The 16606-nt window shown below is 38.2% G+C and overlaps 1 protein-coding gene across 4 annotated transcripts in view; it reads left to right on the top strand.

Moving 5' to 3' along the window:
* DPF3 (double PHD fingers 3) overlaps window positions 1–16606 on the top strand; it is a 194502-nt gene that overhangs the window by 52847 nt on the left and 125049 nt on the right. For all 4 annotated transcript variants that reach the window (XR_012073736.1, XR_012073735.1, XM_072963369.1 and 1 more), the window contains exon 2: window positions 2645–2805. Coding sequence is in view for 2 of the 4 variants with exons in the window: in XM_072963369.1 (XP_072819470.1) it covers window positions 2645–2805 (161 nt within the window). In the remaining 2 variants the exon portion in view is untranslated. The remainder of the gene's footprint in view (window positions 1–2644; window positions 2806–16606) is intronic.

The raw sequence follows: 16606 nt of genomic DNA, 5'->3' as shown, positions 1-16606 counted from the left end.
TTGCCTTAGCAGAAGGAGGCATTTAAGCTGGTGGGACACAGATGCGAGTGCTTTGTAGGAAATGGTTCTTTATTTTTGATCAATCTCATGATCCTTGTTACTGACTTTGATTACATCAGCTTATGCGCCGTTCCGTTTTATAGCATTTTGATGGGCTTTCATCCCCCCTCCCCCATTCATTTCCAGCTGTGTGACTATTATAATTTGATTACCATTAGGTTTTGCAACTGCTAGACATTTTCTGAGCTGTTATGCCTTCCTTGTGAGAGGGAAGATGTCCAGAGGTAAAAAAGGAGCAAAGTGCTTTTTTCTAGGAGGCATGTCTACAAGGAGTTTCCAAAAGACACCTCAGACGCTTTAATGATTGTTTTGTCCCGGAGTAAGAAATTTGCTTTAAATTCTTTCGTAGGATTTGACCCACTGACTTTTAAAAAAGAATATAGAAGATAAATACTGTATGGTATCACTTATATATGGAATCTAAAAAGTACAACAAACTAGTGAATATAACGAAAAAGGAGCAGACACAGATACAGAGAACAAACTAGTGGTTACCACTGGGGAGAGGGACGGAGGGAGGGGCAATATAGGGGTAGGGGATTACAGTTACAAGAATATACAGGGAATATAACCAGTATTTTATAATAACTATAAATAGAGTATGAATTTTAGAAACTCTGAATCACTGTACTGTACACCTGTTACTTAGAAAACATTGTACAACTATACTTCAATAAAAATTTTAAAAAGAATACAGAAGAATCCATTAAAAATTTCTTTCTTTAAATATTTTGGTTAAGAAATATATTATTTTATTTATTTTTTATTTTTGGGGGGTGAGGTAATTTATTTATTTATTCTTTTTGGTGGAGATATGGGATATTGAACCCAGGACCTTGTGCACCCTAAGCATGTACTCTACCACTGAGCTAGACTACTGTCCCCTATTTTAAACTTAGCCCCCAACCCTGCCCCTCCTCCCATTTTGGCTTCCTCGAATCTACGGAGACCAAAACAGAGGGACATTCATACTGTCCCTTCAGAATGAGCTACTTGATTCTCCTTTTTGGCTCTGCAGTCCTTGTGGCTCCTCCCTTTCCTGCCTTTTCCACCCCCCTCCATGGAGAAGCTCAAGTTTACCTGGCAGGCATTATGTTACTACATTTGTATTTCTTTGGGCCACTTATTAATCTCTGTCAAGTGCCTATCTTTTTGTTTTTAGGTATTTGACCTCATTGATAATGTTCGTGTTTTACATTTGATCAGTTATATTAATGTTGTGTTTTTGGTCTTTGAAAAGGACATGATCCTAAAAAGAGTAGCATCACCACGTGTCCCAAGGATGCCAAAGACTCAGGAACATAAAATATACCATGCTGAATCAGATCACCACTCCAGCAAACTGGAAAGGTCTTTCTATTTGTTTTAAACTCTGGGGATTGAATTATTTCGAGTTCAACATTCAACTATTATTATTTTAAATGCTTCTTTCATTCGTCTTTCCACCAGAAAGTTATTTTTCTTTAAGTGTGTGATTTTAAAAGATTGGTGACTGCCCTTCTTTACCTCCTTCCCCCTATAATAGTTCTGCTTTCACAGGATATTTCCTCTGACCTTCTGTTCTTTTATATGGAGTGTATTGTAATGGAAATCGTTGTGTCTGTGTTGGTAGTTTGAGTGCCTTTGCTGGTTACTGAGATAGGAAGGAAGGGAGCAGGGCATAACCGTTTAAAGAGTGACACAGCCATTGAGAAAAACAGGATAGGACATAACCTAGTTAGAACCAGCTAGGCCCAAGATGGCAGAAGACTTGACTTCCAGCAGACCTGGAGCCTCATTATATGCTCATTGTAATATATTGGCATGCTAAGTGACATACCCACAGGTGCCATGGCAGTTCTGAGGCTGGCCGTAAAAGGCCAGTAAGTGGGCAGTGACCTAATTCCTGGAAATCCCCTCCCCTTCCCCAAAATAGTTGGAATAATCCTCTCATTTGTTAGCATATGAAATTACCCAGCCCATAAAAACTAACCACCCCTGCACCCCAGGGCCGCCTCTCTTGCCTTCTGAGATAGCCAGCAGTCTGTCTATAGAGTGTGCATCTCTCTAAATAAACTTGCTTTTACTTTACTATGGCTCGCTCTTGAATTCTCTCCCGCATGAAGTCAAGGACCCCCAGTAGGCGGGGTGCATCTCAGGAACTCGCCTGAAACCTGGGATATGGCCATCCTCTTGCATCCCATTTTCCTGCAACATTACCACTGGGGAAAAAAGTGACCAGTGGTGGGGGGTGGCCTAGTAGATCCTATGCAGAAGGGTGTTCCAGAGCTGCCTCCATTCTGGAGTAGGACTTAATGCTTCTTAGAACAGGGACTTGTCACTTTTACTGGTGGTTTGTTTTTGGGGTCCTCGTTTCTTGGTTAAAGAGTTTTTCTAAGTTCACTGGTGGATTTGGCATAGGAAATAAAACCTGCTGGGGACATGACACTGAATTGGATTCTGCTCCTTGACAAGGTTCTTGGTACACATTGCCTTGGTCATTAGAACTGCAAAATCTTCCCAGGAAGGTGAATGGGTGACATCAGTTTCTCTCTGGGTGTATTTTGGTTTTCCCTGGCCTTATTCCTCCTCTGTCTCCCCACAGGCTCGGGGACCAGTTCTACAAGGAAGCCATTGAGCACTGTCGGAGTTACAACTCACGCCTGTGTGCAGAGCGCAGTGTGCGACTCCCGTTCCTGGACTCGCAGACTGGGGTAGCACAGAACAATTGCTACATCTGGATGGAGAAGAGGCACCGAGGCCCAGGTGAGCCATGCCACCCCTGGGGCGTGCGCATCTGCGGGCTCCCAGCCTGGTTACAGGTGGACCAGAGATTGTCCGGGATTCCCAGCAGCTGGGGTAGGGGAGGGGCAAGCTGTTCAGGGAACCAGGGATACTTTAAACAAACTCAACTACTTCTGTAACTCTTGGCTCCAAGGATGGTGTGGGACATTGAAACCACATTGGCGGCGAGGGTGGAGTGAAAGAACTCGGGATATTTAACTCCTAAAAGGGAAGACTGAGGACTGACACCTTTTACTCTGTGTTGGTGTAGTTTAGTGGTTACAAGCTGAAAACCCGTGGTCAGATTTTGGTTTGAGGCTGAGCTTTGCTGTGAAACCTATTCCCCTCAGGTTCCTCATTTGTAAAATGGGGATACTAATAGTGCCTACTGAAGGATTTTGTCCGGATGAAATGAAAATATTCATAAAAAGCGCATAACCTGTGTTTAGCACATAGTAAGCATGTGCTCTAAAAATGTTGGCTGTTAGTGTTAATGTTGTTGTTATTATTACTATTACTGTGACACTAGTCTCTAGGCTCCAGAGAACAGAATAAAGACCAACGGGTGGAGATCAGGGAACAGTTAGAAGAATGCAGTTTTCTGGCTCTATATGGGTATATTTTAAAAACTTTTCATTATGGAAAAATGTCAAACCCATACAAAAGTGGAGAGAGCAGTAAAATGAATTTCTGTGTATTTATCACCCAGCTGCAACAGTAATCAACTCATGGCCAATCTTGTTTCATTTATACTCACCCCCCACTTTCTTCCTTGAACCCGAGTTATTTTGAAGTATATCAACACAGCATATTATTTCATCTGTAAATTTTTCACTATGTATCTCTATAAATGGTAAGAAGATAACACAGCAACCCACGATAGCTATCAAAGCTCAAAGTTAACAATAAGACTTTAATAACATCAAATATTTGTTCAACGTTTATTTCCCATGTAGTTGAAATCAGGATCCATGTAGGACTCCCACATTGCAGTGGCTGATGTGTCTCTTCAGTCTTTTTAAATCTGTAGCTTGCTCTCTCTCTCTCTCGTGGTATTTGTGGAAGAAACTGGGTTGTTCGCACTGTAGGGTTTCCCAGAGTCTGGATTTTCTGATTGCACCCCCATGGTGTTATTCCTCTGAATTGGTAAGAACAGCCTCAGGTTCAATTCTGGGGGCAAGAACAGTTCCTAGGTGGAGATGTGTATTTTCATCAGGAGGCTTGTGGGGTCTGGATATCTCTCTCTCTTACCAACATTAGCAGCCCTGGATCATGATTGCCTAGGTCCTTTATTCTATTAAGGGTTGCAAAATGGTGACATTCAATTTGAGGCTGTCATTACTTTTTTTATTTATTAGCTCTACAACGTTTATAAAGAGAAACATCTCCTCATTCAAATTTTGGTTATTGTGATGTATAGTTCACATATGGAAGGAGGGATAAATGATGTTTCCCTTTTATTTACCAGTTTTCAAAATAATGAGTTGGTCCCCTAATATTCTCCAAAGGCAATCAGTAAAGTTATTATTATGATTTTGAGTACCATCATGAATTCACAGATTTAAACATACTGGATACATTTCAGTTCGTTGTAGCTTTTACTCTTATTGATGCTTCAATGGTCCCATCTTTGGCCAGTGAGGGCTTTTGTCCATTGCTGGTGTTTCGAAACAACCTAGTAGTTTCGGATCGCTTCCTTGCTATCCTAATATTGGGACAAGATGTTGAGGCTCATCTTGTACACATCCTGCCCCAGACCTGAAATCAGCTATTTCTCTAAGGAACTCTGTTTCCTCTTTGTAGGAATGCTATTTCGAGACCACAGTCTGGTGGTGCTCATTGCCCCTGGGTTGGTCTGTTGTTTCTAGGACCTTTCAGTGAGCAGAACTAAAGAAACATAATTTGTTTTTTTTTCTTTTTAAGAGAAAATACATAATGAAATTTACTGATATTGTCCATTCAATTCAGTTTTACATGGTTTTTACCTAGCTACCTTAATTTTCTCTTTTTTCCCACATCAAAAAATTCCTGGCTATTAATGATGCCAGCATAATTACTTATTTGCTTTATTCCATGATATATGCACAGTAAGATCAGCATAAAGTGAGACTACAAACAATACGTTTACTGAAGTGATTTAAGGTTTTTTTTCCTCTTATTTTTGTGATTTTTTTTTCATCCTTAGCATATTTCCCATGAAGCTTGTAGAGTCAAATTACTGGGTTTTAAGGTCACTTGGAATAGTTCTTCTGTGTGGTTGTGCCACTAACAATACGTAGCTGGATTAATTCATGTGATTTTGCTTTCACTTATTAAGGAAAGTGCTACTTAAAAATTTTATTGCTACTTAAAAATTTTTTTATATAGTTATTTTGTCTTTTTAAATTAACTTTTTATTTTGAAATAATTATAGATTCACAAGAAGTTGTAAACATAGTACAGAGAGATTACCTATACCCTTCACCCAGGTTCCCACAGATATAACTTGTGTAACTATAGTACAGTGTCAAAACCGGAAAATGGACATTAGTGAAATGTGTGTGCGTAGTCCTGTGCCATTTTATCACATGTCTAGATTTGTGTAACCACTACCACAGTCAAGATATAAAACTATTCCATCACCGCAAAGATCTCCCTCATCCTACCTCTTTATAGTCACACCCACCTCTTCCTCTCTTCATTTTCTTTCTTCCTCTCTTCACTTAACTCTCTTTATCATCTCCCCTTTATAATATATCTTAAACATTTCCTCTATGTACGTTGAAAACAGTATCAGACAGACTGATAATTTTTTGCTTCAACTGCCAAATGTAATTTTAAAAACTTAAGAGAAGTGCCTTTACTCAAGTTGTATTTACTCAATTGTTTAGTCTTTTCTTGTTCTTTCTTCCTTCCTGATGTTTCAAGATGCCTGCTTTTGTAGTTCCTTTCTGATTGAGTACTCTCTTTAGCTGCTCATTTAAAGTAGGTCTTGTGGTAACAACTCTTAGTTTACCCTCTTCTGAAAAATGTCTTGATTTGCCCCTCATTCCTGAAGGATATTTTTTGTTGGGTATAAAATTCTGGATTGACAGTCATTTTATTTTAGCACTTGAAAAATGTCTTGCCACATCCTTTTGGACTCTGTGGTTTGTGATGAGAAATCTGCTGTCATTCAAATGTTTTCTCTTATAAATGAGATATCATGTTTCACTCAATGCTTTGAAGATTTTTTTTTAGTGTTCAGAAACTTGAATTTGATATATCTTGGTGTAGATTTCTTTGGGTTTATCCTTTTCAGAATTCACTTAGCTTCTTGAATCTGTAGGTTTATGTGTTTTTTTTTGCCAAATTTGGAAAAATTTCCACCATTATATCTTTGAATATATTTTCAGCTTCACTCTCTTTCCCTCCTCCTTCTGAGACTCCACTGGGAAAGAAAATTCTGAGACTCCAAAATATTATAGTCCCACAGTCCCCCAGGCTCTGTTCTTCTTTTTTTCCTCTCAGTCTGTTTTCTCTCTGTTGCTCAGATGGGATGATTTCTATTGTGCTCTCTTCAGGCACACTACTTCTTTCTTCTTTGATCTATCCTCTGCATTCTGCTGTTGAGCCCATCCATGGAGGATTTGTTCTGTTTTTGTTGTTTTTGTTTTTCAGTTCTAAAATTTCCATTTGTTATTTTTTTATATCTTCTACTTCTTTGTGGGACTTTATAGTTTTACATTTGTTTCAAGTATTCATAATTGTTTGTTTGAAACATTTTTTTTATTGGCTACTTTAAAATCCTCATTGGATAATTCTAACATTTGTGTCATTTCAGTGCTGTTGCTGGAATCCATGGTCTTTTCTCATTCAAGTTGAGATCTTCCTGGTTCTTCATATAAGTGATTTTGATTGAATCCTGGACATTTTGCCTATAATATTATGAGACTATAGATGTTATTTAAACCTTCTATTTTCACAGACCCCTTCTGACACCATGCTGGCAGGGGAAGAGGGGTGCCCCTCATTACTGTAACATGGTGTGGAAGCCCAGGGTCTCCATTCAGCCTCTGTTAACATGCTGGTAGGGGAAGAGCACCTCATTATTGCTGAGTGGGGATAGAGTTCAGAGTCCCCACTAAACCTTCACCAACACCAACATGGTTGGGAGGAGGAAGGGTGCCTCAGTACTGTTCCCTGTGTGGCCTTCACTGACACCATGGTATGTCAGCTTGACCTCCTGACACTAACCCAGCAAGGAATATTGGGATGCCCTGCTAGGCTGCCCCTTTCCTGATCCTTTGGACAGAGATAGCATTATTTTGTTGGGGCTTTTTTGGTCTATGTTTGTTGGTGTTTCTGGGTTATCAGCTTTCCAAAACCCAGTCTGGGATATGTAAACCAAAAAGAATGCCCAGGGAACTCACCACTCTGTTGTTCCTTGGGTGAGAATGTCCCTAGCTGGTCACCCCTGTTCTCTTTACCCTTTCGTGTCTTACTTTTTGTTGTATAAACAATGTCTAGGAGTTTTATTTGTACTTAGTGGGAGCAATATGGAAGAGTATATCTACCCCATCCTTCCAGAAGCAGAAGTCTCTGGGTTGCTTTTTTTGTTTTAAAAAAAAAAGTTAATGGCTTTATATGAAGTATAACTGACGTAGTATAATCTGCACATATTTAACAGATACAGTTTGTTAAGTTTTTACATGTGTTTACCCGTGAAACCAGCACCACAGTCAATATAGTGAACATATGCATGACTCTCAAAAGTTTCCTTTTGTCCTTTGTAATCCCACCCTCCTGTTCTTCCTCCTACCTCTACCTTTCATCACTTCCAAACTGCAGGCATGCTTTCTATACTGGAATCATACGATATGTACTTCTTTTTTTGGTGGCTAGTAGGATGTGGTCTTCACTTTTTCTCAGCCTGGTTATTTTGAGATTATCCCTATTCTAGCAGGTATCAATGTTTCATTCTTTTTTATGCCAAGTAGTATTCCATTGTATGGCTATATCACAGTTAGTTTATCCATTCATCTGTTGATGGACGTTTGGGTTTGTTTCCAGTTTTTGACTATTATAAATAAAGCTGCCACGAACATTTGTGTATAAGTCTTTGTATGTACATATACTTTCATTTCTCCTGGGTAAAATATCTAGGAGTATAATGGCTAGATCATAAAGAGAGATATATGTTTAACAACATAAGAAATTGCCAGGCTGTTTTTCAAAGTGGTTGTACCATTTTATGTCCACTCCAGCAATGTATGAAAATTCCAGTTTATCTGTATTCCCACTAACACTTGGTATGGTCAGTTTTTTTTTTTAAGTTTTAGCCATTCTAATTGTTCTATAGTGATATCTCATTGTGATTTTACTTTATACTTACCTAATTAATGTTGAGCATCTTTACATGTGCTTATTTGCCATCCATATATATTCTTTGGTAAAGTGTTCAAATCTTTGGACCATTTTAAAATTAAGTTGTTGGTTTTCTTATTAATAAAATTTGATAGTTCTTTATATGTTCCAGATACAAGACCTCTCCAAATTTGTCTTTCTTTTTCAAAGTTATTTTGGCTATTTTAGGTCCTTTGTATTTCCATATGAGTTTTGTAATCAGTTTGTCAATTTCTACAAAAAATCTGCTGGGATTTTGATTGGGATTGTGTGAAATCTAGATCAACTTGGGGAAAACTGACAGTTCTCAATATTGAATCTTCTAACCCATGAGTATAATATTTCTCCCCACTTATTAATGTCTCTTTTAATTTTTCTCATCAATAATTTTTAGTGTCAGTGTATAGGTCATTCACATTTTTGTCAAATTTATTTATAAGTACTTAATATTTTTGATAATATTGTAAACAAATTTTTAAAAATTTAAATTTCTGATTTTTCTTTGCTAGTATACAGAAATAAAATTTTTTTATGTGTATTTGTCTTGTATCCTGCAGCCTTGCTCTACTTGTTTATTAGTTCTAGTAGCTTTCTATAGGTTGCACAGCATTTTTTACATAGTTGGTTAGTGAAAAAAGAAGACTTTTCTTTTTGATATGAATGAGTTTTGTGTATTTTACATGTCCATCACACTGGCTGGAATGTTCAGTACAATATTAAGTAAAAATTGTAAGAGTAGACGTCCTTATGTTGTTCCTGATCTTAAAGCATTCATTCTTTCATGATTAAGTATGATGTTAGCTGTAGGTTTCTTGTAGTTTTGTTTTGTTTTGTTTTTTTGTAAATCAGATTGAGGATTCTCCTATTTCTAGTTTGAAAGTTTTAAGTCAAGATTGGGTATTAGATTTTGTCAACTGATTTTTCTGAGTCTATTGAGATGATCATGTGACTTTGCTTTTGTAGTTTGTTAATATGAGTTACATCGATTGATTTTTGAATGTTCAACTAACATTGCATTACTAGGATAAACTCTACTTTGTCATGATATATTATCCTATTTATATATCATTGGATTCACTTTGCTAAAGTTTTATTAGAATTTTTGCATCTACGTTCATGAGAGATATTGATCTATAGTTTTCTTGTGTTTGTGTCTAGTTTGGGATTCTGGATGATATTGCCCTCATGTAATGAACTGGGAAGTATTCCCTCCTTTTCAGTTTTCTAGAAGAGTTTATGTAGAATTCGTATTTCTTCCTTAAATGCCTTGAAGCCTTCACCAGTGAATACATCTGGGTCTGGCAGTTTCTTTAAACTATAAATTTAATTTCTTTAATAGATGTAGAATATTCAGGCTATCTACTTCATCTTGAGTGAGCTTTGGTAGTTTGTGACTTACATGGAATATGTCCTTTTCATCTAAGTTGTCAAAATTTGTTGCAGAAAATTGTCCATACTATTGTATTATCCTTTTAATATCTGTAGAATCTGTAGTGGTATCTCTTTCTTATTCCTTATATTGGTAATTTGAATCTTCTTTTTTACCTGATCAGTCTGATTAGAGATTTGTCAGTTTTATTGATCTTCTGAAAGTAATAGCTTTTGGAGTAATTGATTTTCTCTTTTTTTTTCTGTTTTATATTGTATAGTTTTGTTTTGATCTTTAATTTTCCTTTCTTTTGCTTACTTTGGATTTAATTTACTCTTTTGCTTTTTTCTTAAAGAAGAAACTGAGTTTAATGATTTGTAATCTTTCTTTTCTAATGTAATTTCTCCCTAAATATAAATACTTGCTTTAGTCTCATTTTATAAATTTTGATATTGTGTTTTTATTTTTATTCAATTGAAATACTTTCTGATTTCCTTTTTTATTTCTTCTTTTGCCCATGGATTATTTAGAAGTATGCTAGTTTCCAAATATTTGGGAGATTTTGCAAAGATATACCTGTTATTTATATCTAGTTTAATTCCATATGGTCAGAGAATACTCTGTATGACTTAGACCCTTTTAAATTTACTGGGGCTTGTTTTATGGCCCAGAATATGGTCTATTTTGGATAAATGTTCTCTTCTCTTAATTTACTGGGGCTTGTTTTATGGCCCAGAATATGGTCTATTTTGGATAAATGTTCTCTTTCATCTGGAAAAGAATGTGTACTTTCTTATTGTTGCTTGGAATGTTCTAGAAATATCAATTAAATCAAGTTGTTGATAGTATTGCTCAAATCAACATTCTTACCAATCTTTCTATTTGTCTGTAAACTATAAATTATCCAGAAAGAATGGAAATTTCTGACTATAATTGTGAGTTTGACTATTTCTTCTTACAGTTCTTTAAGTTTTTGCTTCATGTGTTTTAAAGTTCTGTTATTAGGTACATAAACATTTAGTATTGTTATGTCCTCTTGATAAATTGATCCTTTTGTCATTATATAATGACTTTTTAAATTTCTACTAATATTCTTTCCTCTGAAATCTACTTTCTATAGTATTAATATAGCTATTCCATCTTTCTTTTAATTAGTGTTAGCATGGTATATCGTTCCCCATTCTTTTAATTTTAATCTATTTGTGTCTTTTTGTTAAAAGTAGGTAGCACTTAGCTGTGTCTTGCTTTTTTAATTGTAACCTGTTGATTTTTTAAAATTAATTGCACTTAGATCATTTATATTTAATGTGATTATTGTTATCGTTGGGTTTAAATCCATCATTTTGCTATTTGTTTCCTCTTTATATGTCTGATTTTTCTTCATTTTCTTCCTTTTTGGGGGTTAATTGAATTTTTAATTATTTCATTTTATCTCTTTTGTTGGCTTGTTAACTCTAACTCTGTTTTGTTATTTTAATGATTGCTTAGTGTTTATAGTATGCATCTTTAACCACAGTTTACCTTTAAGTGATATTATAATACTTGATGAATAGGATATGGACTCTATAATAGTATTGTGGTAAACAGAATAATGCCCCCCACCCCAAAGATGTCCACATCTTAATCTCTGAAACCTATGAATATGCTACTTTACATGGCCAAAGGGACTTTGCAGATGTCATTAAGTTAAGGACCTTGAGATGGGCAGCTTATCTGAGATTATCCAAATGGGCCTCATATAATCATAAGGGTCTTTAAAAGAGGGAGGCAGGAAGTCAGAGTCAGAGCAGGAGATGTGACAACAGAAGCAGAGGTTGAAATGATGCAGTGGAGGAAGGGGCTACAATCCAAAGAATGTAAGTGGCCTCTAGAGGCCAGGAAAGTCAAGGAAATAGATTCTCCCCTGGAGTCTCCAGAAGGAATGCAGTTCCGCTGACACTGTGATGTTTGCTCAATAAGGCTGAGTTTTGACTTCTGACACCTCTGGAACTGTTAAGTGAAAAATTCATGTTGTTTAAAACCTCTGTTTGGGGCAATTCTTTATAGCAGCAATTGGAAACTAACACAAGTGTACTCTAAAATAAAAGTATTGGCTATGACCTTTGTGCTATTGTTATACATTTTATTTACACCTGTGGTACAAACCTCATACTGCATAGCCATTATTTTTGTTTAGCCAATTATCTTTTGAAGAGTTTTGAATAATAATTAAAAACATGTTGTATAATTACTGATGTACTAAGCCATTTCTGATGCTCTCTGTTTCTTGGTGTAGATATATATTTGGATCTAGTATTAATAAAGGATTTCCTTTAACATTTCTCATAGTGTAGATTTGCCAATGATTTATTCTTTCAACTTTTGTATGTCTGAAAATATCCTTAGTTTGCCTTAGTTTTTAAAAATATATGTTTGCTGGGTATAGACCCTAGATTGACAGGTTTCTTTCATCCCTTTCAGTACTGTAATGATGTTGAACCACTGTTTTCATGCTTGCTTTGTATCTGATGACTAATCATCCTTATCTTTATTCCTTTATGTGTAATGTGGGTCCTTCCTCTGGCTGCTTTTAATAGTTTCTCTTTATCACTGTTTTTGAGCAGTTTTGCTTGTGATGTTCCTTGTTACAGTCCCCCCCCCCCCCAGATTTCTTGTGCTTAGTTTTGTTGAGCTACTTGTATCTGTAGGTTTATAGTTTTCATCAGATGTTGAAAATTTCCAGCCTTTTTCCCTACAAGTATTTTTTCTTCCCTCTCTGCCCCTTAGGGACTCCAATTATACATATGTTAGGCTCTTTGAAGATGTCCCACTATGCTGTTCTCCTCCTCCTCCTCCTCCTCCTTCTTCTTTAAATTCTCCTTTCCCCATGGGTTTTATTTTGGATAGTTTCTGTTGCTGTGTTTTTAAGTGTACTGATCTTTTCTTCTGCAATGTTTAATCTGACATTAATTCCATCCAGTTTTTTTTCTTAATCTCACACATTGTAGTTTTCATTTTTAGAAGTTGAATTTGAATCTTTTAAAAAATATCCTATTTTTAGCTTTTGAACAACTGAAATACGAATAATAACTGTTTAAATGTTCTTGCTTCTAACTCTAATATCAGTGTCAATTCTGGTTTGTTTTCAATTGATTTTTTTCCCTCTCATTATAGGTCATATTTTCCAGCTTCTTCACCTGCCTTCTATTTTGAATTGGATTCCCACCATTATGAATTTTACCTTGCTGGGTGCTGTATATATATTTTTATTCCTATAAATATTCTGGAGCTTTGTTTTGAGACATTGTCAAATTACTTGGAAACAATTCAAACTTTTCTTGTCTTGCTTCTAAGATTTGTTAGGTGTAACTGGAGCAGTGCTTAGTCTAGGTCTAATTATTCCCTATTAGTGAGGCAAGACCATTCTCTATACCCTACCCAGTACTCCATGAATCATGAGGCTTTCCCAGCTTGCTGGTGGGACCAGACTTTTCCCAGCCCCCTGTGAACTTAAGGCACTGTTACGTCTAGTCTTACCAGGTGGTTCTTTCCTCAGTATTGAGTAGTTTCCTCACAAGCATGCAAGCTTAGCACTGAGCTGATTACTTGGAGAGGACCCTTTGTGGATCTCCACAGTTCTTTCTCTGTGCAGCTCTCTTCTGTTTACTATTCTGTTTCTTGAATTCTAGTCATCTGGATCTTCCCAGACTCTCAGCTCTTTCTCTTCAACTTAGACTCAGGGAGTTTTCTGGGTTCTACCCATGTTCCTCTTCCCTGTGCTGCAGTCTGAAAACCCTCTCGAGGCAGTAAGCTGGGGCAATCATAGGGCTCATCTTTTTAGTTCCAGTGTCTCAGGGATCACTTCCCTTCATTGTCTGATGTCCAGTGTCTTAAAAACTCTTGTTTCATTTTCTTCTCTCATTCCTGGTTTTAGGTGGGAAGGTAAGTCTGATCCTTGATACACTGTCTTAGCCAGAAACAGATGTTCCTTTTATATTTCAATTTAATTTAATTTTGAAATCATATAAAATATTTACATGGTTCTAAAGTCAAATCTACAAAGCATGGTATATTCAGAGAGAGAGTCTAGCTCTATTTCTGTTCTTCTACACTGTTTCTTTCTTTTTTCTAAAGGCAACTTTCTCTTCTACTTGTTAATATTATGTTGTTATTTGTTCTCTGTAAGTAGCTTTAAGAAATCTTTTTTGTATATCTTTCTGTGAAAAACTCCTATGCAAACACAATATATGTATATATATATATGTGTGTATATCCTCATTTGTTAAAGAAACAATAGTATTTTATACACACTATTCTCCACCTTGCTTTTTTCACTTAATAATATATCCCATTGCAGTGTATATTTCAATGGCTTCATTATACCCATTGTGTGGATATACTATTGTTTATTCAACCAGGTCCCTATAGATGGACTTTGGATTGTTTCCAGTCTTTTTCTAGGTTTGAAAATACTACAATAAATGCATATTTTTGTATTTTTGCATATGAACCTACAATATAGATTCCTAGAAGTGGAATTGCTGGGGCAATCAAAGGGCAAATACATATGCAATTTTGCTAGAGATGTCAAATTTCCCTTCATAGGGTTGTGCCATTTTGCATTCTCACCAGTTGTGGATGAGATTGATAGGTATATTTCTAATAGCAGACTCTTTCAACAGCATAGTAGACTTCTTCATGGAAGGGTTAGGTCTAGAATTACTTCAATGGAGCCCAGGGTGGAGACTCAAGTCAGGGATATTGGAGAGGCAGCTCCTGTATCAGGTAAGAGTCAGATCCAATAACTTCTAAGCTCCCCTCTCACATTATAATGTTATTACTGAAGAAAGATCTCTTGACAAATTTAGAAAGCATGTCCTGGTGAGTATCTGATTCTCCACACATCTTCTGTGCCTTACTACATTGTTTTTATATCACCAAGGTGCTTTCTCCATGAGCAATTTTAGTTGGTGATAAGAAAGGACACAATAAATTCCGCAAGTGGCTTGATGGAGGAGAGTGGATGGACTGGGGACTCTTTTCCTAAGTGTTTTGGTATAGGGAGCTGCTTTCTCAAGGGCAGGACTCTTAAAGTGTTTTAAGCCTTCTGTGTGTGGACCAGCAATGGAATGGCTCGGAGGAGAGTTCTACAGGATAGTGGAGAGGTTTCGAGTGTGGACTGGGGACTAGGCTACCCTTATGATCTATGTGACCCTGCACCAGTTACTTAATCACTGTTAGCCTCACTGTCCTCATCGTTTAAATGTCTCGTAGGCTTGTTGGCACAATGAGATAACAGTGAGTGTGAGGTGTTAGCCTAGGACAGAGTGAGAGCTCAAGAAATGTTAGCTACCGTTACTGTGACAGCTTTTGAGTGCGAAGGGACCAGTGAGGGGCCTGGGAACCTCTGGGCCAGAAGAAGCAGGCAGCATTCTGGATTTGAGGTCTACTTTGCTAGCAAAGTCCTGGCACATGGGACACGGAAATTGACTCTTAGAGAGAAGCTCATGGAGAAGAAGGGGAGGGGAGGCAGAAAGGGGATGCTTGGTGAGCCAGATAGAGAGCCATGCTGAATGCCCAGGACTGCAAACTTTCAGGGAAGAGAGAGTGCTTCACTGAAGAGGTGGTCCGTGAGGTGAGGGCTGCTCTTAAACGAGCCAAGAGGAGAGGGGAGGGCAGAACACCAGAAATGACATGCTGTAAGTACTTGTGAAATACATCATCCCAGCCCCTCAAGTCCTACCTAGGGGCTTATCACTCATCCCTCCAGCTCTGTAGAGTTGGTCCAAGTTGGCATTTTCAACCACAGATATTAATGGAGCACTTATTATGTGCTGCACCCTGGGGAAATAAACATGAGTAAGTTTTGATCTCGTGTAAAGTTCCTTGTGTGGGAGGCTTTCGAACTACAGCTGCTTTGGTGAATCTCTGATATTCTGGTTCAGTAGGATTGGGCTGGAACCAGGCCTATCTGTCCTTTTCAATAACTGCTTAGGCGGTTCTGACACGCAGTCTTGGTGAAGAATCTCAGGCTCATGAGCAGGTGTAGTCACTGCCTCTTTCCCCTAACTCCCATTCCCCTCCAGTTTTTGTCTTCACAGTTTGCTCTCCTTCAGACCCAACCAGGTGGATGGGATGGATGGTTGGGATGAAGATACTTGTCTACTCTTGGGACAGTGGGTGGACACACTGATATAAATACACAACAGGAAGGTTGGTTTTTATTCAAAATAAGGACGAGGCGAGATTCTGTCCCGATAAGAGTTGGCCAACAGTGGGACAGCGTCCTTCAAAGTAATGAGCTTGCCACTGAGGGAGGGTTCCATGGCAGCCGCGCGGCCAACTCCCTGAGCTGCTACAGGCAGAGCCCTTCCCTGGTGGGCTTGAACTGCCGTCGCTCAGCTCCCTTCAGGGGAAGAGGAAGCCACTCCAGTGTTTCTTTTCAAATCGTTCCCATCCCATTTCACCTTCAGAATTCTTAATGGCTCACGCTGTATCTGTCAGAGGTGCTCATAACACTCAGGATCCACCTGCTGAACCGGGGCCACGCGTGTAACAAGCGGTCTGTCTGGAGTCTGCCGACTGTGCAGGCGTCGAGCTCATCCTGCTGAATTTTCCTATGGAGCCAGTTCTCCCCGCAGCCAGTGTGTGAGTTCCTGTGTGGATGTGTGTGCGCGCGCGTGTGTCCGTCATGTCTGTGCTTGCACATGAGTGTGAGTGTTGTACCTGGAGTTGCAGCTCAAAGTAATAGAAAAGCAGTTTGCTCATTGGGGTGTGTGAGTGGAGGGGGAGCTGTGGCCTTGGTTACCGAGAGGGCTGGTCCCCGCTCTTGTCTCCCACCTCCCTCTCCCCTCCTCCATATCCCCCCCGGCCCCAGGCTCACTCCTTCAGGTTAATTTCCCCGGTTGCAGCTGTGCCTCCATCCCCCGCCTCCCCCTCCTCCCTCCTCCATCTACCGCACACACGGGCTTTGAGTTATGTGCCTCCTGTTCTAATGAGATAAACAACATAACTCTCACGAGGCTCTGCTCATCCCTCTATAAGTGGAACTCCAGGGCTGAACGTGTTGGC

The sequence above is a fragment of the Vicugna pacos genome, chromosome 6, assembly GCF_048564905.1.
Source record: "Vicugna pacos chromosome 6, VicPac4, whole genome shotgun sequence".
In the NCBI taxonomy this organism is placed as follows: domain Eukaryota; kingdom Metazoa; phylum Chordata; class Mammalia; order Artiodactyla; family Camelidae; genus Vicugna; species Vicugna pacos.
The sequence above is the reverse complement of the archived record's forward strand: the minus strand, read 5'-3'. Positions and strand labels throughout refer to the sequence as shown.